Consider the following 23928-nt stretch of genomic DNA (forward strand, 5'->3'; position numbering starts at 1 on the left):
CAGGGTATTCATTTCTGAATGGTATGGAGACTAATTGCAGATAGTTCTATTGAACACAGTATACCAAGCTTGTGGATTAGTGATTTGGTGTAGGAAAGGAGCAGATTTAAGCCCCTCTCAGATTTACATAGTGAGATTAAAAACAGGGAAGTAGCGTTCTTAAACATGATGCAGCTCTCAAGACTTGTGGAAGAGCATTCTAAAGTTAGCAGCCTTTAGTTTAGTACATGCACAACAGCAGTGCTTGATAATGGCAGGCTCCATGGATTCACTGAACCTTTCTGAAAATTACCAGTTCATTACGATTTCTGTTTACATTGTGTATTAATCAACCAAGTCAACATTTATCTAAAACATTTTTATTTCAAGATAAATAAGAACCGTTTAACATTAATTGTGTACAGGTTATTTACAGATGCCAGTCTTTTCAATGTACATTTTATTATGCTCCCAAGGGTCGCAACGCCAAACTCCTGTGTTGATCTTGTGAATACCATTCGTGACAACCGAACTAATAATCTGTGCCTCAGTTAACCATTTGAACAACACCGTGTCAATTTGTTAAATAATTTATGCCATTCATATCCAAAAACGAGGCATAAATACGTGTATGAAAAAAAAAAGGTTTGTACAGTTCAATGAGGCTCTCTCGACAGTCATTTCTCGCTCCTCCTGTGACAGGTTAGACTTCCTTCACTTTGCCAAGGATGACTTTGCCATTAGTGGAGTGGTGTGCTGTCCCATTCTCCTGCTGCTTACCATTGGACATCACTTCAACTTGGCGGGGTAAACCATTCTGCTTGGACTTGTCCTCCATGTTGACAGGAAGGCGGTTTCCCTTTATATAGGCCTGTACCCAGAAGTGAGAGAAGAGGAGGAAAAAGAAGGTTCCATATATCCAGATGAGGGCGATCCACGCAGGAACTTGGTAGTCACACTTCTCCATGAAGTAGTACTGGCTGATGTGAAGAGAGACCAGAATAAACTGTGTCTAGGAAGGGAATAGGATAGTGTAGAACAGGAATGGTATGAATAAAACTACATTTGTAATTCAGCTTTGAGCTATGATGGTACAATCAACTATGCTGCTAATTTCTGCAACTTAAAATTGATGCAGAAATAGACAAAAGGGACATACCAGCTGGATTGCCGTCATGTACTTCTTCCACCACAAGTACTTCTGGAATCGAGGTCCTGCAGCAGACAATCCATAGTATGTGTACATGATTACATGGACCGTTGCATTCACCATGGCGTGGAAGGAGCCCATTCCACTTGCTGGTGACAGAAGGAAAAACGCCCATTTATAAAAAAAGACCCATTTTCACAGCCTTTACAGATTCTCCCCCTACATGTTTGGCATAGTATTGTAATCGAGTGAGTGAGTAAAATAACTCAAGAAAAGATGGGTGGATCTTTATGAAAACATGGTGGGAATGATCAGTACAACGCCCCAAATAAATTATTAACCTTTGGGTGAAAAATAAATAAATTATAAAACAAAATATAAGGTTACAGGTTAAGGTTAACCAGACAATAAAATCAATGTTTACAAATTGCAGACTAGAAATCATTGGACATTTCTAGTTTATGATCATGTACAAAAAGGATTGCCGCAAATGTTACTGAAGGAAACTGAAGGAAAATATTTTCCATTTCAAGCTGTCGCTACTTTTCACTCTTTTGTCAGTGTGTCATTTCACACAATGTCGATGCATGAAAATGTGATGCTATCAAAACTGCTAAAGCTAAAAAACAATCTCCAGTTTTCACTATGTTTGTGTTGCATGACATTATACATAATATTGTGTGAAGCTTACCAGGGGTCAAAGTGATACCCCACCACCAGGTCCAGGGCATGAAGGAGTGGTGGAACACATGGAGAAATGTGATTTGGCTTTGTTTCTTTCTCGCCACGAAGAATACCTAGAATAAAAAGTTAGAAAGCTCAGGTTACTTTCACTAGTTTATAATCTATATCAATGAAATATTACATCTAAAGTGAAAAGTGTGGAAAATTAATGCAATATATGATTTGACACAAACAGAAAACATACTTACTGTGTCAAGGAGCTCAATGTATTTTGAAAAATAAAAAACATAACACGCTCGAACCATCTGGGTAAGGAATGACAAAGATCAGTCAGGCAACAATAACTGTTATGTTAAAAGAACTCAACTTTTTTGTTGAATAGGTCGTTTCATTAGTTTTAAATGAAAGCTTACATTTTAACAAAACTTCAGATTGACAAAATCAACACAGTTTTGCCTTTTGGGCCACAATGGGCACAGTGAAGGGAATCAATCCTGAGATTCTTTATCAAGTCTCCCAACTATGGGGAGGTTGATGGTACAGGAAGTGTTAGCTTACCCTTAGAGCATCTGGAGTGGTAGAGGTGTCAATAAGGTCACATCTCCAGGTATAGGTGGTGCCCCATCCCGATATCAAGAACTGATTAGCAAAACACACACACACACACACACACACACACACACACACACACACACACACACACACACACACATATATATATATATGGTCAAATATAATTGTTCAAGGGAATGTTAGTAAGTGATAAAACGTTACAGAAAATGCAAAAAAATGAAATCATGCTCACCTCATACACTATGTAGGCATTCAGTGCAACCATAGAAAAATTATAGACAATCATGGCCGTGTTGAGACGAAAGGGCTTGCGGTTGGCCATAAAGCGAGGCCCAACATACACAGAAAAAAACACATAGGCCAACAGGATGGTGGTCATCTCTATGGGGCTCTGCATCAGAGGATAGGTTTTCACCCTGTCATCTGAAGACAAAGGTAACACACATCAATATGTGAGCATACCAGCAGCAACGGTTACATGAGATATCATGTGATAGTAATGACTAAATATGTATAAATGAATAACACAAGAAGAGTAAGACACTCACCAGTTCTTTTCAGGACATAGTCATGAAATTCTAAAGCATTTGATACAACTTCCCGCAGCATGTTGACTGCCTCCGTTTACGTGGACTACAGATCCCTGAAATACACGAAAGACAAGCAGTCAGATTCTCAATGTCGCCCCGGAGAAGAGGCTGAGCTAACTGGGGGGGGGGGGGTATGGGGGGGGGTATAGACAGGTGAGTACAGTAACAGAGCGACCTGTCCAGCTGCTCGCACACTGACTGAACAAACACGAGACAGCTGTGGAGGCTCATCAAACGGCTCACGCTGCCCCCATACACCAAATAGTTGGTAATAATAAATAGGGAAACCTGTACAGTACAAGTTGTGATTTACTTAAGACTTTGTGATTTACAAAAACGTATTCAATAAGAATAGACCAATAACTTATACAGTACTTTACTAACAGTTAGTCAAATTATAGTACCAAGGCAGTGCCAATTGCCTCATGTAAAAAAAATAGAAAAGAATCGTCAGAGTGGTGCCACTCCAACAATGAGGCACTTTCATTGACTAACAGAGCAAGTTGAGCAGGTGAGGCAGAGGGGCAAGCCTATATGGTTAGACAACCTACATTAGCCCGGCATGTCAGCTCACAAGAAAGTAGCCGATTCATTCTAAATAAAAATGTTATATACACACAGCAAACAAAAACACCCACAAATGTGAATGTTTCCCTGCCAACTATGATAAGAAAGCTGATACAAAATACACAAGTCTGACCACAATGCAGTATGAGAAACATACCCTAGTGTGAAAAACTGTTACAACAGTACTGTGGATGAGCTGGTGGCATCACTGAAACACCTAATGTATCTTTTGCTGTTGCATTAGCAAGGCACTCACCTGCTGAGTTCAAGTCCAAAGCCCTCTTGTTAATCTGATGGCGATAACAGTTGAAAAACTCACGTAGGCAGCACTAGTGCTCACAGTGTGCCAACACAGTACAGTGAGAATTATGGATATAAATAAATAATTGTAGTCCTTGGGCTGTAGTTTCCGGTTGTTCTCAAATCCTTACTGAAATCCTGATCCAAATGATAACCACGAAGAACCTGGAACACATGAGTATGAGAGAGGGAATGAAAGATGAACAAGTGTAGGAGGCGATTCAGGCGAATTATGACAGCATGGGATTGGAAGCATTCGACTCAATTTAAAACCAGGGACACATTACAGACAACGCCTTGCTAGTTTCAGGACCACACCCTATTTCAGCCCTAAGCTCCACCTTCTTCTGCACACTTTGCTCATACGTAATTGGCCTGTTTCACTAATGGTCATTGAAAGGGCAGGGAACTAGTATCAATGAGTAGCCATGCATAGGGCCAGACCATTATTGCGTAAATATCTATCTGGTTAATTGTTTTATGTTTCTTTTATTGTCATTGTTTTGTTTGCATTTTACTTTGCTCCCTTCCTTCTGTTAACAATCATTGAAATCTGGAAAGGTGCAAAAACACAATATATTATTGTGATTACTGTTGGCATTGCCATTTCATGAGAGGTACTGTAGGTCAAGTCCACCTGAAGTTCAAAACTAATACTTCTCTGGCTTCATTAGAGGTGTATGAGGCTTTGCCACACTATCCTCCTTCCCTGCAGGTATCGATCTAAAGGCGATAACACAGAAGTCTGAACAGAATTTGGGCTAAAGGTGAATTCTCGTATAAGGCAACATGAGGCAATTTTGAATGTTACCCATCCCTTCCTGTCTCTTAAGGTGCTCACTCTCCGAGATGCATATAGAGGCCAGGCTAAGGGCTGCCCCGGTAACGCCCATGTTGCCTCGCTCTCCTGTGGCTCTGGTTCTACCTGTTCCCCAACCGATGAGAGATGGGTGTGTGTGGCCCTGATGGGTCTTGAAACTAACTCACTAACCCATACTTTGGAATGAAAGGCTGGCTGGAACGAGAAGAATTCAGGCACAGGGAGGGAGGGTGGGGTGGGGTGAGTGGGTGACGGAGACACATGAAAGGACCGGAAACAAGTCAGGTGACACACTGCTTAAGACATTTGTAGCACATAGACTAGAGGATTTTACTTGAGTTAAGTCTAATAAAGTCCTAGAATCTTAGGAGTTCTTCAGAGTCTTCTTAGTTCTCTTCCGTACCAATATAATCAATCTGCTGTTCTGGCAGTGTATTGAGTGGTCCTCTGTATAGTGATGCAATCACCATATTAGGGCATAGACAACACAACCCCCAGGCACTGGCTGCATCTCCGCTCGTCATCGGCTAATGGCAATGCCGTCATTCATATAGTCTCTTTAAGGAAATTCCCAGACATGAGGACATTCTAAAAGAAAATCGTAACATTGACTAACACATACATTCTCATTTCTATTTTTTAGTTGAGAGGGGATTAGAGGCAGATTGTTAAGATATATCAAAGACAAATTTGCGTAAATGCAGCTGTCAAAGGAGTAGCTTGTCACTGATCTATACATGTAGTTAGCCTTGCACATTTAAGATGATTTAATGTCCTTGAAGCTAGGTGGCCTCAGGCATCCAGTGACTACAAGAACGTCAGGTGTGATTCCCAATTGCAGTGTCTTCAGGCAACCAAAATGATTGTATAAACTAAGCTCATTAGCATGTATAAAGGTTTTGGTTATTGAATCCCCAAGTGAGCCAACACGTACAATACAGTAAGTGGTTTCTGCAAGGGCAGAGTGACACAATTTGTCACCCTAACCCTATACACAATGTGGGTGTCATGTACGGTATGTCCCATGAAGACTCCACAGTAAAACCAAGCTGTTTCAAAGCAATAACTACTATCTATCAAGGAAAACTTGTACTAAATTACAAAACACTAGTATTGTATCATACATACTACTTCTACTGCTGTTTTTCATTAAAGTTATGACTGCTGCTGCTGTCATGACATTCCAATGCCATGAAGGAAAAAGTAGTGGCCATTGTTTGTACATTCAATGCTGTCCAGAGCGTCACTTGTTTGTCACAGATGACATTATGCTACAAGACGACGGCTGTTTTGGTGGATCTTGTGACCGTATTTATGTTTGGTTAGCTCTCAGTTTTGCCCAAATGGCAGAATTCACTGCACAGAGACAAAGAGCATTACATTCATACGGTGCTCGGAGACTAGCACAGCTCATTGCTCAACAGCGCTGTGAGAGAATAGAGAGGATCCACGAGACTTGCCATTTGCCCTCAATCAGTGAAACATGGTAGAGGTCTCTGGAGGAAGTAACTGAAAGGAATTTGCAATGAATGAGGTTAAATAAAGCAGTGGTTCTCAACCTTTTCAGGCTGTGACCCCCCAAAATAATCATATTCAAACTGAGGACCCCCACCCTGACAAGCACTTGGAATTGTAGGAATTGAGGCATTCAATTTAGTTTGGATCGGTTCCACAGATAAATATTGTGACAATAGCAGATGTACAAGCTTGCAACAAGAGGCGTTTTACCTCTTTCTAAAAGTCCTTAACTGCCATCTGGGGACCCCCCAAAATCAAACCCACAGGTTGAGAACCACTGAAATAAAAGATGTGTATATTTACGTCTTTCACCCTGTGATCATTACGTAATTGTTCAGGTTGCCTAGCCTTGGTTTTCAAGGCTCATACATTCATTCTTTCAGTGAGGGTCACAACATTTGAACATTGTTGGAATTGTTGGTTAATGCCTCAGCACTTGTTACTGTCATCTGTCTGTCAGACACCAGAGCTAATTAAAATGAGCTCAAGCCTATGGGGTAATGGGGCTTCATCCCAAGACCTCCATAGGCACTAAATGCACACTATGATTTTGAGGACTAAGCCAAAGTTTGTGAAACTGAATTCATGGGCAAAGTAGACCTACTTGCATGCAACCACAAAACCTAAAGTTTGACACAATCCATGAACATCAGTGGTGTAGGCCAACTGACCTTTACTTCAGTTGATTTGAGTCATGCCAATTAAAGGACACATTGTTACTTTGCTTACTCATGTTAAAGCATTCATTTCATTGCCTTGTTATTTTTAGACATGACTGACTACACAAAAGAAAAACAAAGGAAAAAAAAAACGAATTCTAGGCCTAACCTGCCACGGTTGATTGTTTGCTGTCAGGTTTTCGTATTATGTTTTGTCTTCATTCTGTAGGTATAGGCCTACACATATTTTTGCAGTCTTTTGTGGGTACAATACCGTTTGTATTATAGGCTATATCCATTTCTAAATACAGGGAATGAAAAATACAAGTTTTATGCCGAATAAAACTCTTCCCAGGCCAGGCCACCAAATATAGGCTGTGTTACATGTTGACCCACGTGGGTTCATCAAACGATGCGTGTGTGGCTCTGACAAACACTCACCTAGAAGTTCGAACAGCTGTTTTGCAGAGCACAACAAAATGCTAAATCTTCACTCAACAGCGATCTGGGGCCGCTTTGACACGGACGTGAGTTTGTTTGTGGCTGCAGAATGAACAGTGTGTGGAGCTATGGTGTGGAGTCAGTGGGGAAGCTACTCTCTGCTAATCAGCATGGAGTTTGTGAAGGTGCGTCTCTCATTCCACCAGTGGTGGAAAAAGTACTCACATTTGTTTTACTTAAGTAAAAGTATCAATACTGCTTGTAGAAATACTCCGTTACAAGTAAAAGTCCGGAATTCAAAACTGACTTGAGTAAAAGTGCAAAAGTATTGGTATCAACGTACCAAAAGTAGAAAATACTCATTATGCAGAATGTCCCACTTCACAAGTTTTCAAAAGTATAAAATGTATAAAAATCTTTTGAAAATAACAGATCTACAAGCTTTGGCTATTTTCAAATGGCTGAAATGTAGGGTTGAAGTGGCTATGTATGTTTTGTAATAATAATCAAAATCTTCAAAGTAACTGAAGTTCAAATAGTTATAGTAAAAGTAGCCTACAATATTTGCCTCTGAGATGTAGTGGAGTAGAAGTAAAAGTACTGAAAATGGGAAATACTCCAGTAAAGTGAAAATACCTCAACATTTTACTTAAGTACAGTAGGCTACTTGAGTGCATGTACTTAATTACTTTACACCACTGCACGCGACACCTTCTCTGACCACTAGGTGCTGCTGTTTGCCATGTGGTTTTGATTGATTGATTGAATACTTTATTAACAGTTTGCAAAAAAAGGCATGGTGGCACAGATTTAAAAGAATGCTATAAGGATATCCCAATAAGCCCAGGGCTTGTTTCCATTGAGGTCCTGTGTATTCTGTGTATGGTCATGATTTTTCAAGTCCTCTGCATTCCAAGAGCACAAGACAATAGGCCTATATTATATTAACCTGGCAGAATAACAACTAACTATAGGCCTAGGCTACTAGCTTCAGGTAGCTTCCATTTAATTTTCATTTAAAAAACCTTAAAGCACCTAAATGCATCATTTGCATCCTCATGATTAGCACTAACTTGTGTGCTCTACAAACCTGTTATCTGGGATGGCCTCCTCCAGTTTGGTTAGTTAGGCGATTATGTAGATGCTGCATATCCATTTTCATAATCTATGTATGGACAGGGGCATTTTTATTATTTCATTTTATTTTTTATTTATCTTGGTTTGGTTCCGTTACCTGTAGGCCTACTTCTCCTGTGTTTCATGCTATGACACCTTGATTTCCCTACGGTGAAGCCGGCTTATCTTATCTTATCTTATCTTATCTTATCTTATCTTATCTTATCTTATCTTATCTTATATCGCAAGGAATTCTGGTCCCCATTCACATGACTGACCCTATGACCACATGGTCCACATCTAAACTAAACTAGAAACGGGTGCTCCTCGAAGCACAGATCTCTAGGCCTGGTTACCTGCCCCGGGCTGTGTCAGTCGTCAGAACATGAGGGAAATAAAGAGTTTTAGTTAGGAATTTAGTTTAGTTTTTATTTAGTTAGGGTACGGGTCACACCGCACTTTCATTCTACGTGGATTCTGCCAAAGCTTTTCAATGGGAATGGCGTGGTTTGATGGTCCTGTGCATCTTTCTGTGTGTCACGCACACCTGCGTTCTATACACCTTGTCTATTTGAAGCAGATAAATGCTCGAGACAGGTTCTGCTTTTCCACCTCTGTCCAATTGTGTGAGTCGAAGGCAGACCGTCCCAAGACTCAGGAAGCGACCTGGTGCTCGCAATTGAGCAACTGTGGGCTACGGGGAGGGTCCTGAAAGTGAGTGACAGGTGCATCACTACACTGGTTATTGGGACAGAATGTGCTGCAAGCTACTTCGTTTCTTAGAATGTGCTGGCTGCAAAAAAAAAACAGTTCATCAGCCGGCAGCCATAGTTTGGTGTGACCGTGCCCGTAGACTCTTTTTACGTTTTTTCAAAGAGTGATTTATAGAATTTGAGATAGGCAGCAAGTCAAGCATGACAAGTCAACACCTGAAATCATTTATTTCCTTTTAGTTTTAGTCTTACTAGTTTTAGTTAAATATAACAACACAATTGCTTTGAAAAAATCTGTCACTCTTTGTTGTCATTAGGATCACTGCATCACAACACACTTCTCTGTGTGTTGCGTGTAGGCTATGTGAAGATAGGTTAACACCTAATGTTATGCAAAGCAGGTGGGTGCTGATTTGAAAACATTGGAGTGGAGGTTCTTTATTGGCCTACTGGGAGTCCCAGTTTCACGCTTGCCCGATATTAGCTGCTCACAGTGACAGACAGACTCACAGTGGTGAAAACATAATCGCTGCCCTAATAAAAAGTTGATGTGCAGGAAAAAGTGAAGAAAGATCACAGACATTGAATGCTCAAGCATAGAAACTTATCTACACAGACAGAAGGCTTTACAGTGTTCAACCACAGAGGGTACGTATGTCCCCTTTATCTACACATTCCAACACAGGGAAGAAGGCTGTGAGCTGACAGAGCTCAGCATGAATGATTGAAACAGCCTAGCTCCTCCGCCTGACAGCGGCAGGGTTTCTCTCACAACAGGCTGGCGATACTCGTTTTTCGCAGCAGCCTTGCTATAGCGCAGACATGCTGGAAGGTAAATGCAGTTGAACGTAACATAACAATTCTGGGTTTACGTGTTACTGTGTACCAGCATGGACTACTCCTGTACAACTCTATGTTAGCACATAGAAACCTGTAGAAACACCATTCATCAGACCAAGAATTAATGTTATTATCTTCAGCTGTCTTTACCCATGAAGATTTCAGCTATGTTTTCCCATGATTGGTCATGGTTCTAAATGTTGATTTTAATAATTTGATAAATACATTTTTGCATCGGAGCTACGAGTGTGTGTGGCTGCTTCTTCATCTTATCTTAAAAGAACCCTGCCCCCAAGTAATTAATTGGACGTAGAGCAAGCTTGTGTAATTAAAGCCATTCATATTTAATTTAGGCATTTAGCACCAGGGGAAAATGGAACAGCTTCTCTTCTGGAACAGGAAAATACATCTTTTCACAACATAAGTTCATTTGTTACCCTATTTGCTAGTGTTAATCCCACTTACCCTCCTCGCTCTGTTGCCATGGATATGCTATTCCTATGGCAACTAGAGGCCTTTGCTGATGGCCTCGGGCCCCGACCGCAGAGGACTCTCTGAACCTTTCATTCAACATTCCCTTCAAGCTCGTAGATGAATCACATTAACAGTACATACTCTCTCTATCACTTTCTATTTCTCTCCTTCTTCCCTGCTCTGTTGAGAGTAGCTGTCATAGCTACCTTAATCTTAGATCACTTACACATTCCATGTGTGTGAGACCACATAGCTGTTTGTGACTCCGCATTTATTCTTCTAACATCACACGGCACGATGCCTGATAAGCTTCTGATGGTATCAAAATGTAATTTGATAGGTACTTTGAATTAGACGCGCTTTCCTGGCTACTTGATAGCCTACAGTTTGCCAGTGTGTTTGGCATGTTGCCTCGATAGTCGGAAGGAGGGGGTCAGCTGTGATCAGATTTATTACGTAGCCTACGTGTCTGCCACGGACATAAGAGTGAATGCCACAAGCTTTTTAATTTTTGGCAGCATTGGAAACCGGAGCTCCATCTTTAAAGATGCATGAGAAGTCTTGAGCAGCGAAGAACGGAGACGGACGCATTGACAGAGAAAGTGTTCCTTTATCAGTGAGAGTGGCAGAAGGGAGGGGCCACACTACACGCAGGTGACACTGGAGCTGGAGGTGTGTTGAGGGCCCCATGTCCAAGTAGCGTGCCTGTCTACGGGTGTGTCAGGGTCAGTCCTTGCGTGCGTGTGTCCGGAAGCTGGGCAGCACGGGGCGGGTGGGGGTCCTCCGCCTGCTGAATGAACACAGTCAGTATCGGGGAGTACCATGGCTTGCGGGTGGGCGCCGCCGTGCTCATCATTGTGGCGGGCTGCATCATCATCGGGGTGTCCAAGGAGTGTGAAGCTGATGCTGTCGGGGGCATCTTCCTGGGAGCAGGGGGCCTGGGTGAGTGCTTGTGAAATGTACATTTCAGAATCAACCGACGCACTTTCATCATGGTTATTTGCGACAGGTGTATCATTGTTAATTCAGTGCAATGTCCTAATTGCTGATTTCTTTTGCCAGACTTTTATCTCCCAGAACTTTTAATTTAATTTCTTAATGGTATTTACTTTTGGCCTGTAGTAGTGACCTGAATAATATTATATATACACATAAAAGCGTGATAAGCATAATAAAACACTCATTTCCAATCTGGTCCTGATGCTGCGTTTACTGTTGGCCTGTAGTAGTGACCTGAATAATATTATATATAGATATAAAAGCGTGATAAGCGTAATAAAACACTTATTTCCAATGTGGTCCTGATGTGTGGGTTGAGGAAGGCATGCACTTTCACGCACTTTCATAAAGTCACAAACTTATGAAAATACAATTGAAAGATCAGTGGCCAATGCTATTTTACATCAACCTTCCATTGAAAAACACACCTCAGTGACCATGCGATCATTTGATACAACATGGTAACTGAAGTCGCCTGATAGCGTAGGGAGCAGTGTATTCGTCTGGTCTGCCAAGGCAAGGAGTTCTTTGTCAGAGACTAAGTGCATGATCTAAGATATAAAATGTTATGTGTGATAGATGTAGTATCTCATCTCTCTATTACAAATGATCTGCTCAACTAAATTAGTATGTTTGCTGTCAGCATGAAGATGAGCACAGGCATTCTGCAAATTAAAAGAAAGCACATGCTATCTCTTTTGCCTGAGTATAATTAAAAGTAATCCAACCCATCATGTATTTCTTGGGGTTCATGTGCCAGAAAGTCTGCTCCAGAATGTGGACTGAGTGCTCTTGCTTATGTATCTCAACTCTTTCTGCTGTTTGAGCTGTTATGGCTCAGACCACCCCAGGACTGACCAGGATTTTAATGCCAACCCTACATGATAATTGAGATATTTTGTCAAGATTGAGTCTATCCATGCATGTTTTTTATTTGCCATGTCTCGAGGTACAGTATATGAATTTTCATGACAAAAATAAATGGATTCCATTCCACTATGGCACAGGAGTAAATACGCCTTTTTAGAGGCACAACACTGATCTCATGTAGCCTATGGGAAGCCATTTTCCTCTGCTCTGTCTTCAATGGGCCTCCGGGGAAATTTGATGCCAGTTTAAGGAAACTAATCTTGCATCCTCCTAGCACACTGCTGTTTCCTCGACGTTTATTAAAAGGGATATTTCACTTTCAAACATGTTTGGGGTCATTTTAATCTACTCTGGCTTCTGTGTTTCACCCCAGACAGTTTTTAAGTTGCTTGTTTCAGTATTTACATATTTGATTTTAATTTTATTAGACACGCCCCCTTCCTATATTAACCATGTTAGACTCATTTAAACTCACGTACCTCCCTGGTTCTGGCGACTGATATTGTTCTTCTAATGTGCGAGGGGCCGTGTTTCTTTCATGTAGGGGGGGGGGGGGGGGGGGGGGGGGGGTCTTATAAAATGAATATAAAATATCTAAATACTGAAACAAGCAACTTAAAAACTGTCTGGGGTAGACACGAAATCATGATTAGATGTTAAAATGACCCCAAACATGTTTGAAAGTGAAATACCCCTTTAATTGTTTGGTTTGGGAGTCACTGGTGGAATGTCAGTCTTTTCTGCTATCTGTTATGAGGCAAATCTAGTAATAGTAGTAGTAATTCTTATTTCAGTCTTGAACAATTGACCCAAGTAAAAAAAAAAAAAAAAAAAATGTAATTGATCATCAACTTATACAAGATATTGAAAACTATTCTTCATACCCTGCAATCGATCAAACTGCCCCATTATTAGAATTAAAGTGGTCTGAGAAAGTAAGTCTCCTATTGGTTTATGAAAGAGAGTAAACTTTTATAAACAGGTTCTTATGGTGTCATCTATAAAATCAACTTTTTTGTGTCTTGCAGGCCTGCTCATATCTGTATATCCCTTCATAAAAGCCTGGCTTAACCTCAACAATATGATGCCAATGTTTGGTAATTAAATGCCCTTCTTCACTATTTGCCAATTACATCTTTGTCAACATTATAGCTTACATTTAGCAGAGACAAATGTGTGAAAATAATGTAATGTTTATCCATGACATAAAGAAAATCCATCTCTTCTATCCATGTCAAAAGCCATCATGAGACTCAATAGTTTTCCATCACAGGGAACAGAATACGGCCTCACTCTCAGCCTACTGTCCCTGCTCCTGAACTACCAGCAGATGTACTGAGACGGGAAGGTGAGTTTAAAACATGATCATATAACCTCACTGATCTCCGGACATAAATGATTTTCAAAAATGCATCTTCGTTATTTTCTGAATGTGTCGTCGTGGTCGTATGAAAAAGTATCTATAAATTAGGCTTAGGATAAGATCAGATAAGATCAGATCAGATAAACCATCACTGATCTCTTGGGGAAATGCAAGTGTTATAGCAGCAACAGCAGTGGTGAAACAAAGGATAGGTGCAGGTAAGAGTAAGTCAAGAGCCAAACCTAGATAGATAAGAACTGCAAATGGTGGAGATAATATGCGCTTCTGTGTGCATCTCAGGTGTTAATGGGACACATCATTTAAAATGAACACGGATAGAGAAGGTGTAATGTCAACTTACAAAGGTACTAGTGGCTTCGGGACGTCGTGTCTTTTTTCAAGTTGGAAAATCTTCTGTTAGGGACACACCGCAAAATTTCTCCATAAATGGAACTTTTATTACTTCAGTTCCTTACAAACTACCTCCTGACTGAATCCCCCACATGGAAACATTGATGCCCCATGTTGTGGTCAATTCCCTGTTTGGCCGAGCCACTAGTCTAAACAAAGACTAATTTGCTCCGTAATAGACTAGAATGAACTCCTACAACTTCATATTTCTATCAGTTCACAGAAGTCCATGGACTTTATATTTCATACAATGTAATATTTTATGAAAAGTTGATCTGTTCTCCTGTTCTCAAAGGAACTCAGAGCCAGCTAAACCTGGAACGTTCCAAGAGTCGAATGGGAACCTTTGCGGAAGGAGGCCCAGCGGCTGAGGCCAACCCTGATGAGGGGTATGACACACAAACACAAGGCACACATACACTATAACATGTTGACACATTGCTACACAGACACATTGCAAACACACACGCGCGCGTGCGCACACACACACACACACACACACACACACACACACACACACACACACACACACACACACACACACACACACACACACACACACACACACACACCAGTATGAAATGGTTAATTGTGTCAAGGAAGTTTCCATTGATGCACTTTAGTGTGCGTGTACACACTACAGTGTGCTTAAGCTGTTATTTCATACCTACAAGGTCATGGTACCCCAGAGTCTGTTTCTGTCATGATGCCCCAGAAGGCAAGGTCATGATCCCCCAGAGTCTGTCTCTGCGGCACTCCAAAGTAATGGAATAATTTGTGCTCTTTGGATGTGTGTGCTTTTCTCTCGCAACGTACTACTGTTTCAAGAGGCTCTGCAAGGGTCAGATACTTACTACAGCATCATCTGCAGCGATAGCTCTCAAAGATTGCTTTCTAGTGGGATTCAACGGCAAATTTGCCCTCTTCTGTATTTGACAGCTTGTGTGAATCACCCATGAAAGGGGCTCATGTTGTCATTCAGCTTGAAAGGAAATAAAAGATTTACCACAAGGCAGTTTTTAGATGTAGTAAAAGTCTATTGCTCAGATACATATGTTCAAGCACTACTATATTTCTATCAGTCATATTTCCCCTTTTGAGGACTGGACTTTAACTTATCATTTCTGCCTCTGCTCCATTGTGTCTGGCAGATGACGATTGGTTGAGGGTCTCAGAGAAGAAGAGGATAAACTTGTGAGTTCCATGTATTATGGAGATTTTTATAACAACAATAGCTCCAGAAGAACAACCAGAATAGTTCATAGGAGAATAGTATCTGTATTTCTGTTATTTGCCAATCAATTTACAAATGGAAATGCCACCTCCTAAAAGTTAAAGAGTACAATTTATCAGAGTGTAGAAACTAACAGCGTGCCACCTGACCCAGACTCATGTAACAGCGCCGCCTCCATCTTGGTTGTGTGTACTGTGGTGGTCATACTTTTCTCGGTTTTGACCACAGCCTTCTTCAAGGGTATTGTATAGATCAGTGGTTCTCAACCTGTGGGTCAGGACCCCGAACCACAGGTTGAGAACAGTAAAAAAAAAACTCTGGGGGTCCCCACATGATTTTTGGGGGCTCCCCAGATGACAGTGAAGTGATCATTTAAGGACTCTTAAGACCTTTTTAATACCTAAAAGAAAGCTAAAAACAAATCAAATCAGAAAGTAATCAACAAGCTATACTATAAAAACTGGTCAAACATTGGCCAAATTGTCAAAGACGCAAGAATTGTAAAAATAGCAGATCTACAAGCTCGCAACGCGTGGCGTTGAGAGCTTGTAGATCTGCCATTTTCACAATATTTATGAAACCGAGTCAATTCTTAATTGAATGCCTCGACTCCTACATTCCAAGTGCTTATCAGGGTGGGGTCCCCTCTTTAAATATGATTATTTTGGGGGGTACGGTCTGAAAACTTTGAGAACCACTGGTATAGATCCCATAGCTCACAATGGTGTCTCCCCACATCGGTATGACTGCTCTGATGAGTACACACATCCAACATGGTGGGGCGGCACATTATACGTGATTCATACTTGGTTGTGCGCCATGTCACACACTGAAAATAGCCATGTTAGCTCACACAACTAAGTATAAATGACCCCGTTACACAGGCACACAATGATCTGACCTTTTTTTTTTAAATAAATTATAATGAAGCAATCAACTCATACTGGATTTTGTTACTAGGTAACCCAGATTCTATCTGCGTTACCAGAATCTGGAAACACAGATTTCGTTCATACCTGACAGGGTCTTTTATCCACCTTGCAGGACATGTCTGCACATATTTGATTTGATATTTGATTTGACCACAAATAATTAGGTTTATTCTTATATCTTATTTGAATATAAGTATTTTGAATTAATTGGCACAAATAAGGGCCAGATAATACAACATTATCTGATCACATATGCACGTATTCATTCATTTACACTCAAACATACAAGCTCTCTCCCTCACACTCCCTCTTATACTTCTCTCACATGCCTAACTCATGTTTTGATCTGTTGCAGGACATCCTCAGACATGCCGGACGTCTTATCTCGGAGGAAACTTTAGCAGTCACCTTCTGAGCAAGACCAGCCATGATGTCATCTGTTAACACTGACCTGACCTGTCCTGACCTCACCTGGCAATTGACCATATTCACACAGCGGCCATTTTGCTCTTACAGAAATGACCAGTGGTGGACAGTAACTACAGTACATTGTAGTACTGTACCTTTTTGGCGTTTTTTGTTGTTGTTGTAAATAATGACTTTCCCGCTACATTTTAAATAGAAATATTGTACTTTTGCCTCCATAAAACTTCCAGGAAGGGACTCTTGCCCCCCCCCCCCCCCCCCCCTTAAAAAAAGCTGTATTTCAAATACAGTTAAAATAGCCGATCTACAAGCTCACAACGCGTCACAACACGACACATTTGTAAGCTTGTAGATCTATAATTTCTGAACATTTCTGGAAATTTCTAAAAAAATCTGGAAAAATTGGAAAATTCGGGAAAATTCGGGAAAATTCGGGAAAATTCGGGAAAATTCAGGAGAATTCAGGAGAATTCAGGAGAATTCTGGAAATATGTTTGTAATGTGTACTTTTGAATACTTTGAATTACTTGAGTTTATACTTTGTCCACCATTGGAAACATCATAAGATCAAAATGGTTCCCATGTCAATATGGACAGTAACATTATCAATTTTATTTAAAGGAGATGTAAGTGATATTTTGTAAAAAAAAAAAAAAAAAAAGAAAGAAAAAAAGGTAAAAAAGTTAAAGCTCTATATTCCAATAATAGGGCTCTCTCCAGCTCTCCAGCTCATTAGTAAGCAGAAAATACATTTTCAGGTCGGGACACCAATTTTATCCAATCAGGAGAGAGAACCATCATTTCATCATCAGCTCAAGTTTATAGTGTTCCAGTTCCAATTATGTCTGCTCACTTTTTTGTTGAATCACTTCCAATTTCACTTGTTTATCCATTATCATGTATGAGTTCTCTCCTAATTGGATACAATTTATTTTCTGTTTACTAAAGAGCTGGAGAAACAGGGAGACCCTTGTTACTGAACAAACACTATAATGATTGCTATTGAAATATAGAGCTACTTAGCACTACAGCACTACAGATTTATACGCACACACACGCACGCACGCACGCACGCACGCACGCACGCACGCACGCACGCACGCACGCACGCACGCACGCACGCACACACACACACACACACACACACATTAATGTAGTAATTAGTGCTATGCTTTGCTAAGGCCACTCTTTCCATTAGGTTACCATAGTTGTGGTACCTAGAGAGATGATAATGAGATAATTTGGTTACACTTTTTTTGTTTATTTATTACTATACTAATACATACAGGGTCTTGCCGGGCTCCCTGTGGTATTTGTTGAGGTCATCTTATTATCCTATGAATTTATTTATACAATTAAACTTTCAAAGCTGAAATCAACCTATGGCCTCAAACTGTATAATGTGTCAGTGAAGTACTTGTATTCTTCACACCGACTCTTGACACAACCCAAAGTAGAGAATGTATGCTCCCTCTCAAGCAGCTCATATAGTATATCATCACACAATGTACTCAACAACCAATCAAGAAATTATTATGATCATCATGGGATGATTGAGGTCTTAAATAATTCATATCCCCTAGCCTGTGTTGGGAGCATGGATTTCCAATTATTTTTGGTCTTGCTTGTGTACGTATTGATGACTAAAATGAATACACGTGTGCACACACGCAATAACATGTAGGGACATTGCGAATTGCACCCCCCCCCCCCCCCCCCCCCCCCCCCCACACACACACACACACACACACACACACACAGTGAAAAACACAATGCATTGATATTCAGGACAGCACAGACAGAACGGCTGCTGCATGGCAAATAGCGTGGGGAGAATGTACTGCTGATCTCAATGTGATGTGGTGTCAGGCTGAATAATGTGGTATTGCCCTGTCCCTGGTCTCAGAGGCAGGGGTTTGAACATTGTGTTCAATGTAATTATATAACTTTTAAAAGCTGTGGTTTGAGTTTGAACTGTTTTGGTCTTCCTTTAGCCTAAGGGCTGCTCTTCAAAGAGCCCCGAATGTTAACCACTTAAGCCCTTTATACGATATATAATAGCAATAATAGCTTATCTACAAGCTCACAATGCATCACATTGTGATGCATTGTGAGCTTGTAGATCAGCTATGATCGAGACATTTTGAGATATAGAATGACATGCCCAAAATAGAGACGCCAAGTCGAAAGTGCACAAACACATAGCTTACTACAATAATTACAATTAAACAAAAACAAAAAGCAGCAGTAGTGAGAAAGACACCATGGTGTTTAATAGTAGCATGAACAATAATGGTACAGTAAATATAACAGCAATAAGTAGTGCAATAAACTGAGATAGTAAAGTGATGATGTTCATTGTCAAGAGACAGTAGTCAATAGTCAACATGCAGGTCTTAAATACAAGCCTTGCCCTTGGGTCAAGCTTTGGCTGTTAGAAGCCTGATGGCTGCTGACACAAGGACTGGCCAAATGGCTTTGTGGTGTGCCATGGGGGGGATGTTCCTCATCCTCACAAGATCATTGTAAAGGGCATGAGAAGATAGTGATTCTCTGGAATAGCTTTCAGCTTTCTCATCATCTCCCTTTCAGTCACCACCTCCAGACTGTCCAAAGATTGTTCATTTTATTGGCATCCCCTGCTCCCCCCTGCATGCCACAGCACTTAAGAGAACACTACAGTACTACAGACTGGTGGGACATCTGCAGCAGACTATTGCACAGTTTGAACGACCTAAAGGTTGAAGCATAATATTGCCATAATGAATCTTCTTTTTCTTTCTTCTTCTTGCTAATTCCCTTCAGTGGTCACAGGGGATCATCTGTTTCTGACTAAATACTAGCCTATATTTTTATGATGAAACGAAAAGAAAAGAAAAGAGAAAAAAAGCTTTTATTCTGACTTACACCCAGTATAGTATGTCAGAGTAAAGGCTTTTTCTCTATGAGTCTGTCAAAGGTGTTCCACTATCAGACTTTTCATATAGCACTGTTATTTGTTAACTTAAATAAATTAAGTTGACAACCTCCTCTGTTATTTTGCCAATAGTAACCAGTCCCAGTGCCACTGCCACCACCACCATGATACATTTGGTGCTACAGCCGTGCTTTCGGTTTTCTTTAAATTATGTAAGGTGCACGCCTCATAATTGTAATTCCTAAATGAAGCAAATTACGTATTTATAGGGGGGGGATTGGGAGGATCGTGTTTAGATCTGGCCATGTCATGCCATGTCATTCATAAATCAGAGGTGACAAACCACAAGGGCATGTGTGTGGAATGGATTGACTATGTATATATATATATTTATATTATATAATATATATATTTTGGAAATAAGATAAGCTACTATTTGCCTGGGCAAAAAAAGATTGGGAGTTGAATTGGTGTAATGCAGAGTGCATACGATAAGCAACAAGTAAAGCTGTGTCGTTGTGAGGTTTGCGCCACTAGTTTCAGCACCAGGAGCTGTCCACTCGATGCAATACCCTCACCTCCATTATCCACCTTCTAACAACCCTCCCCCTCGGGTTTCCACACGCGATTTACAAAGGACGGAGCGGGGAGACAGAAGACTCACACAGAAGACTCACACGGACACTGGTGCACAGTTTTGAATGGAAGAAAGGGGCAAGATTCAATTGAAGACTTTTAAATGACTGCAAGAAAAATACTTCAATCATAGGCTACAGTAGTTTCACCTTTGTCGTGGTGCATGCTTCTGAGCTGAACTGTGTCGCGTCTGAACTGTGTCGCGTCGCGTCTTATTAGCCTACAGTTTTATATTCCAGAATTCGAAGCAATGCCATCTCACCTAAAGTGAGTTTTTCCTCGGTTTGTCTGTATGACTGGGTCGCATGGCCTTTCTGTGGTAGGCTACTGTCAGCATAGCCTATTGGTGTCTTGGCTTGATTGAACGACTGTCATGACTTTGTGCTGTTTGAGATGTAACCCCGCAAACCATGACGAAAATTCCTTGTTTAATAAATCCACGTTGCTGAAACAACCGAATAAACACCCTCAAGTGCTCGGAACATCAGCGTAAAGGGTAAGATTTTTTTTTGTTAATGTTCTGGAGCCTACAACAGATATTAAATAATAGGAAAATAATATTTCATTGAGCTCGATGTAAACAAATCCACGATCAAGATTTTGATATTAATTGGCTACATATTGTGTTCTTTAGAAGTATGAAATAAAGAAAACCCTAGGTGTTAAATGTCATCTGCATTTGCTTGATTTAGACCTTTTCCCTGTTCATTTGGACTGATTTTGAGAGGGCGTTCGTTTGATGGATGAAAGGGGTCATTTGGCAGTACTAAAAGATCATGTTATTCCTCATGTGGCCTTGAATTAATGAGCCATGTCTCAGTACCATGCCTTATTGCGCAATTCTTATTAGAATAACAGAAAGACAAAAGCCCTTACTGATTCCGATTAGGCTACTTGTAATGTAGGATAATATCTGAGGCTCCTATCTACTGCTGGCCATACTAATGGTCTCCAAATGTTTTAATTTTTTTTGCAGAAATTCACAGGAAATTTGATCAGATAAGCTATTTGGTGTAAGCTTGTAGACAATCACTGAGGGGTGTCTTCGAGGACAATTTATACTCTGTAATAATTACCTATCTGGTGAATGATAGTCTACCGTGTCTTTTGTAGCCCAAGAGCATTTGAATGAGTAGCCATGTCAAACAACAAAAGGGGCATGTAATTTTTATCAGCAATGATGCATCTTCTTTTTTCAGGTGCAGGTGATTTTTCATTGTGAACACTGGACACAATTTAGTCGAGGGTTGCCATGGGGAACAGTCTTTGCTGAACCATAAAAAGAGAAACAGCTGAAGAGAGAGAGAGAAAGAGAGAGGGAGAGAGAGACAGACATAGCCTTGCGGTGAAGACATGGTCCTCACTGAAAGGAGCTCCAGCACCTCTGTGCCTAAAAAGGAGTCAAAGAAGAAGAAAAGGAAGAAGTATCGCCCTCACAGCCTGCCCTCCCCGGCACTCTGCTGTGCCTGTGGACTGTGCATTATGCTGGCTGGAATCAACATCACCCTGGTGGGGGCATTTGCCTTCAGCACCCTGGTGCCTTCTGCCAATCCTCCCATCATCATTGGGCCTATTCTACTTCTAGTGGCCTTTTCCTTTTTCGGAGCCTGCTGCGTGTGCAGTCGCCTGCCCCCTGCCCAGGGTTTGCGTGGATCTAAGGTGGGTGGCAGGGGCACAGGGATGATTGGGCGCAGTGGGTTTGCTGGAGGAACAGCGTTCGAAATAGAAACTAGTGAACACACATTGCAGGACACAACCGCAGTGCAGCTCAGCCCCACACCCTCCCCTGGCTCGTCTCGGGCATCCAGCCCTGAGCGAGATGGTCATGACACTGCCCCACCTGGGCCCTGCAAGCCTTTTGCCACAGAGTCCAATGGTCCTTCTTCTATTTGTGCCATTGCTACCTACTCAGCCTCCACAACTACTGGAGGTGCAGTGAAGCTTAACTTGCCACGTGAAGAAATGGCCACCTAGTGCAGACCAAACTGACATACCACTGTAGGAACCTTCTGCCAGGACTTGACTGCTAGCTATGTAAATATGTTTGGCTTGGTGGTTTATGTGTCCAACAGTTTCCATGAAGTATTATTTTGCTGCTTGTATACTAATATCAACCATTTTATGTTGTTCTTGTCCAGCCAACCAGTGATTAACATGCCATGTTAACTACAGTATGGGCGTTATGAAACATTTTAATGTGCAAATGTAGCCACTCCCTTGTCTCTGGTCCCACTTTGAAGAGGCCGGCCTCTGAAGGTGGTCTGTACAGGGGACAGGTGGTGATTATGTGTTCTGCGGTCTGCTCAGGCTCGCCACACTCGCGTGCTGCGCTGTCTACCAGGTCCCACTTCTTTATAGTTGACTTGAAGCAACCGACCCCAGTATGCAGGCGGTTCAGCAAAGTCCATTGCCGGCGTGGTAGATCTTCTCCTATGATGCCATGTCCCGGGTCACTGGTGTAGCGGTGGATATGTGAGGGCCCGGCTGACTCCCACTCCTACTTCCAGGATGTCACCAGCCATACGCTTGTAGACAAGTCCTCAGTGACAGAACGGAGCATCTCTTGTGCCGCCTTGTTGTACGGATGGCGGGACTTGAGGCGGCTCTGCTGTCATTGTAGTGTCATGCAATGAAGCTTATTTAAGGAAGGGACACCTACGTCATTTTCTCTATCCAGCAATTCCAGCCGGCAGATTCATCACATTGGGTGCCAAACTCACACCAGAAGTTTGGTGAAATAACATTGGAGTCTATGAGAGCGGCTAGACAGCTTATGAACAAACACTATTTCTGAACGATTGAGACCTTATACTCGGCTCATGAAAATAAAAGATAACATATCACACATTGTTTTCTGCTGTGTTGCTTTTCGATGTGTAAACTGTATAATTTTATAGAGGTATCTAAAGAACACAAAGTATGTTTCTGAACGTGCCAGGTATCGCAAGACTGTTTCTGTCTCGCGATACCTCCGAGACAGAAACTATACCTGCCACTGTTTAGATGCCTCAATAAAAGGATGTACTGTGCACATCGAAAAGCAAGTGATTAGAAAACAACCTGTGATATGTCTTCTTTCATATTCCTGAACCGATTATATGACAAAGGTCGCAATCGTTCAGAAATAGTGTTTGTTCATGAGCTGTCCAGCCGGCTCTTATAGACTCCAATGTTATTTCACCAAACTTCCGGTGTGAGTTTGGCACCCAATGCGACGAATCTGCCGGCTGGAATTGCTGGATAGAGAAAATGATGTTGTGTCCCTTCCTTAAATAAGCTTCCTTGCAAGACACTCCATTCACTGTCATGTATTTCATCGAACTTCCGGTGCTAGGTTTACCCATGAGCGTCATATTGCATCCCCGGCGGCTAGCGCGTCCCTTCCTTAAATAAGAGATTCCTTGGTAATATGTATGTAGTGCCATGTACAGTATCTGGGCTTTCCTTGCCAGGTTGATGGTAGCAGGGGCAATTCCCACACGGACAGGCAGGTGGGCTTCAGGCAGCCGGTTATAATCCGTAGAGCGTTGTTGATGGCAGCATCAACCTTCTTGACATGTGGGCTCCTACATCAGGTTGGAGCACAGTATTCGGCTGCAGAGAAGACAAGGGCTTATGTGAAAATTTGTAGTGTCTTGGCCGAAGTTCCCCAGCTCGTACCAGCAAGACGTCACTCTTTCAAATCTGCTCACTTTGGCTGTCATTGTCATTTGGGT

General features: G+C 41.4%; 3 protein-coding genes across 3 annotated transcripts; 2 read left to right on the top strand and 1 right to left on the bottom strand.

Moving 5' to 3' along the window:
* Positions 1-348: 348 nt before the first annotated feature.
* elovl1a (ELOVL fatty acid elongase 1a) lies at positions 349-4113 on the bottom strand. Its single transcript, XM_084058250.1, has 8 exons — positions 3800-4113; positions 2935-3029; positions 2619-2809; positions 2372-2452; positions 2062-2118; positions 1821-1926; positions 1139-1278; positions 349-991 (listed from the first exon to the last, which is right to left on the bottom strand). The coding sequence occupies exons 2-8, from the start codon at positions 2993-2995 to the stop codon at positions 683-685; spliced, it is 945 nt and encodes a 314-aa protein (XP_083914376.1). The 5' UTR covers positions 2996-3029; positions 3800-4113; the 3' UTR covers positions 349-682.
* A 7105-nt stretch (positions 4114-11218) lies between these two features.
* On the top strand, positions 11219-16864 carry kncn (kinocilin; the record flags this gene model as incomplete). Its single annotated transcript, XM_084058085.1, has 5 exons — positions 11219-11366; positions 13322-13390; positions 13567-13641; positions 14363-14456; positions 16589-16864. The coding sequence occupies 5 exons, from the start codon at positions 11219-11221 to the stop codon at positions 16632-16634; spliced, it is 432 nt and encodes a 143-aa protein (XP_083914211.1). The 3' UTR covers positions 16635-16864.
* A 4701-nt stretch (positions 16865-21565) lies between these two features.
* Positions 21566-22186, top strand: tmem275a (transmembrane protein 275a; the record flags this gene model as incomplete). Its single annotated transcript, XM_084058840.1, has 1 exon — positions 21566-22186. The coding sequence occupies one exon, from the start codon at positions 21566-21568 to the stop codon at positions 22184-22186; it is 621 nt and encodes a 206-aa protein (XP_083914966.1).
* Between the last annotated feature and the right edge of the window lie 1742 nt (positions 22187-23928).

This window comes from Gymnoscopelus microlampas (assembly GCF_963454915.1).
Source record: "Gymnoscopelus microlampas genome assembly, chromosome: 5".
NCBI lineage: Eukaryota > Metazoa > Chordata > Actinopteri > Myctophiformes > Myctophidae > Gymnoscopelus > Gymnoscopelus microlampas.

What these genes read in the sequence shown, in the direction of transcription:
- elovl1a (XM_084058250.1), bottom strand. Translation starts at nt 2,995, where the DNA reads ATGCTGCGGGAAGTTGTATCAAATGCTTTAGAATTTCATGACTATGTC. An exon ending in CTATGTCCTGAAAAGAACTG is followed by an intron (nt 2,810 to 2,934) that starts GTGAGTGTCTTA and finishes CTTTGTCTTCAG; the next exon opens with ATGACAGGGTGAAAACCTAT. An exon ending in CCACTCCAGATGCTCTAAGG is followed by an intron (nt 2,119 to 2,371) that starts GTAAGCTAACAC and finishes TTCCTTACCCAG; the next exon opens with ATGGTTCGAGCGTGTTATGT.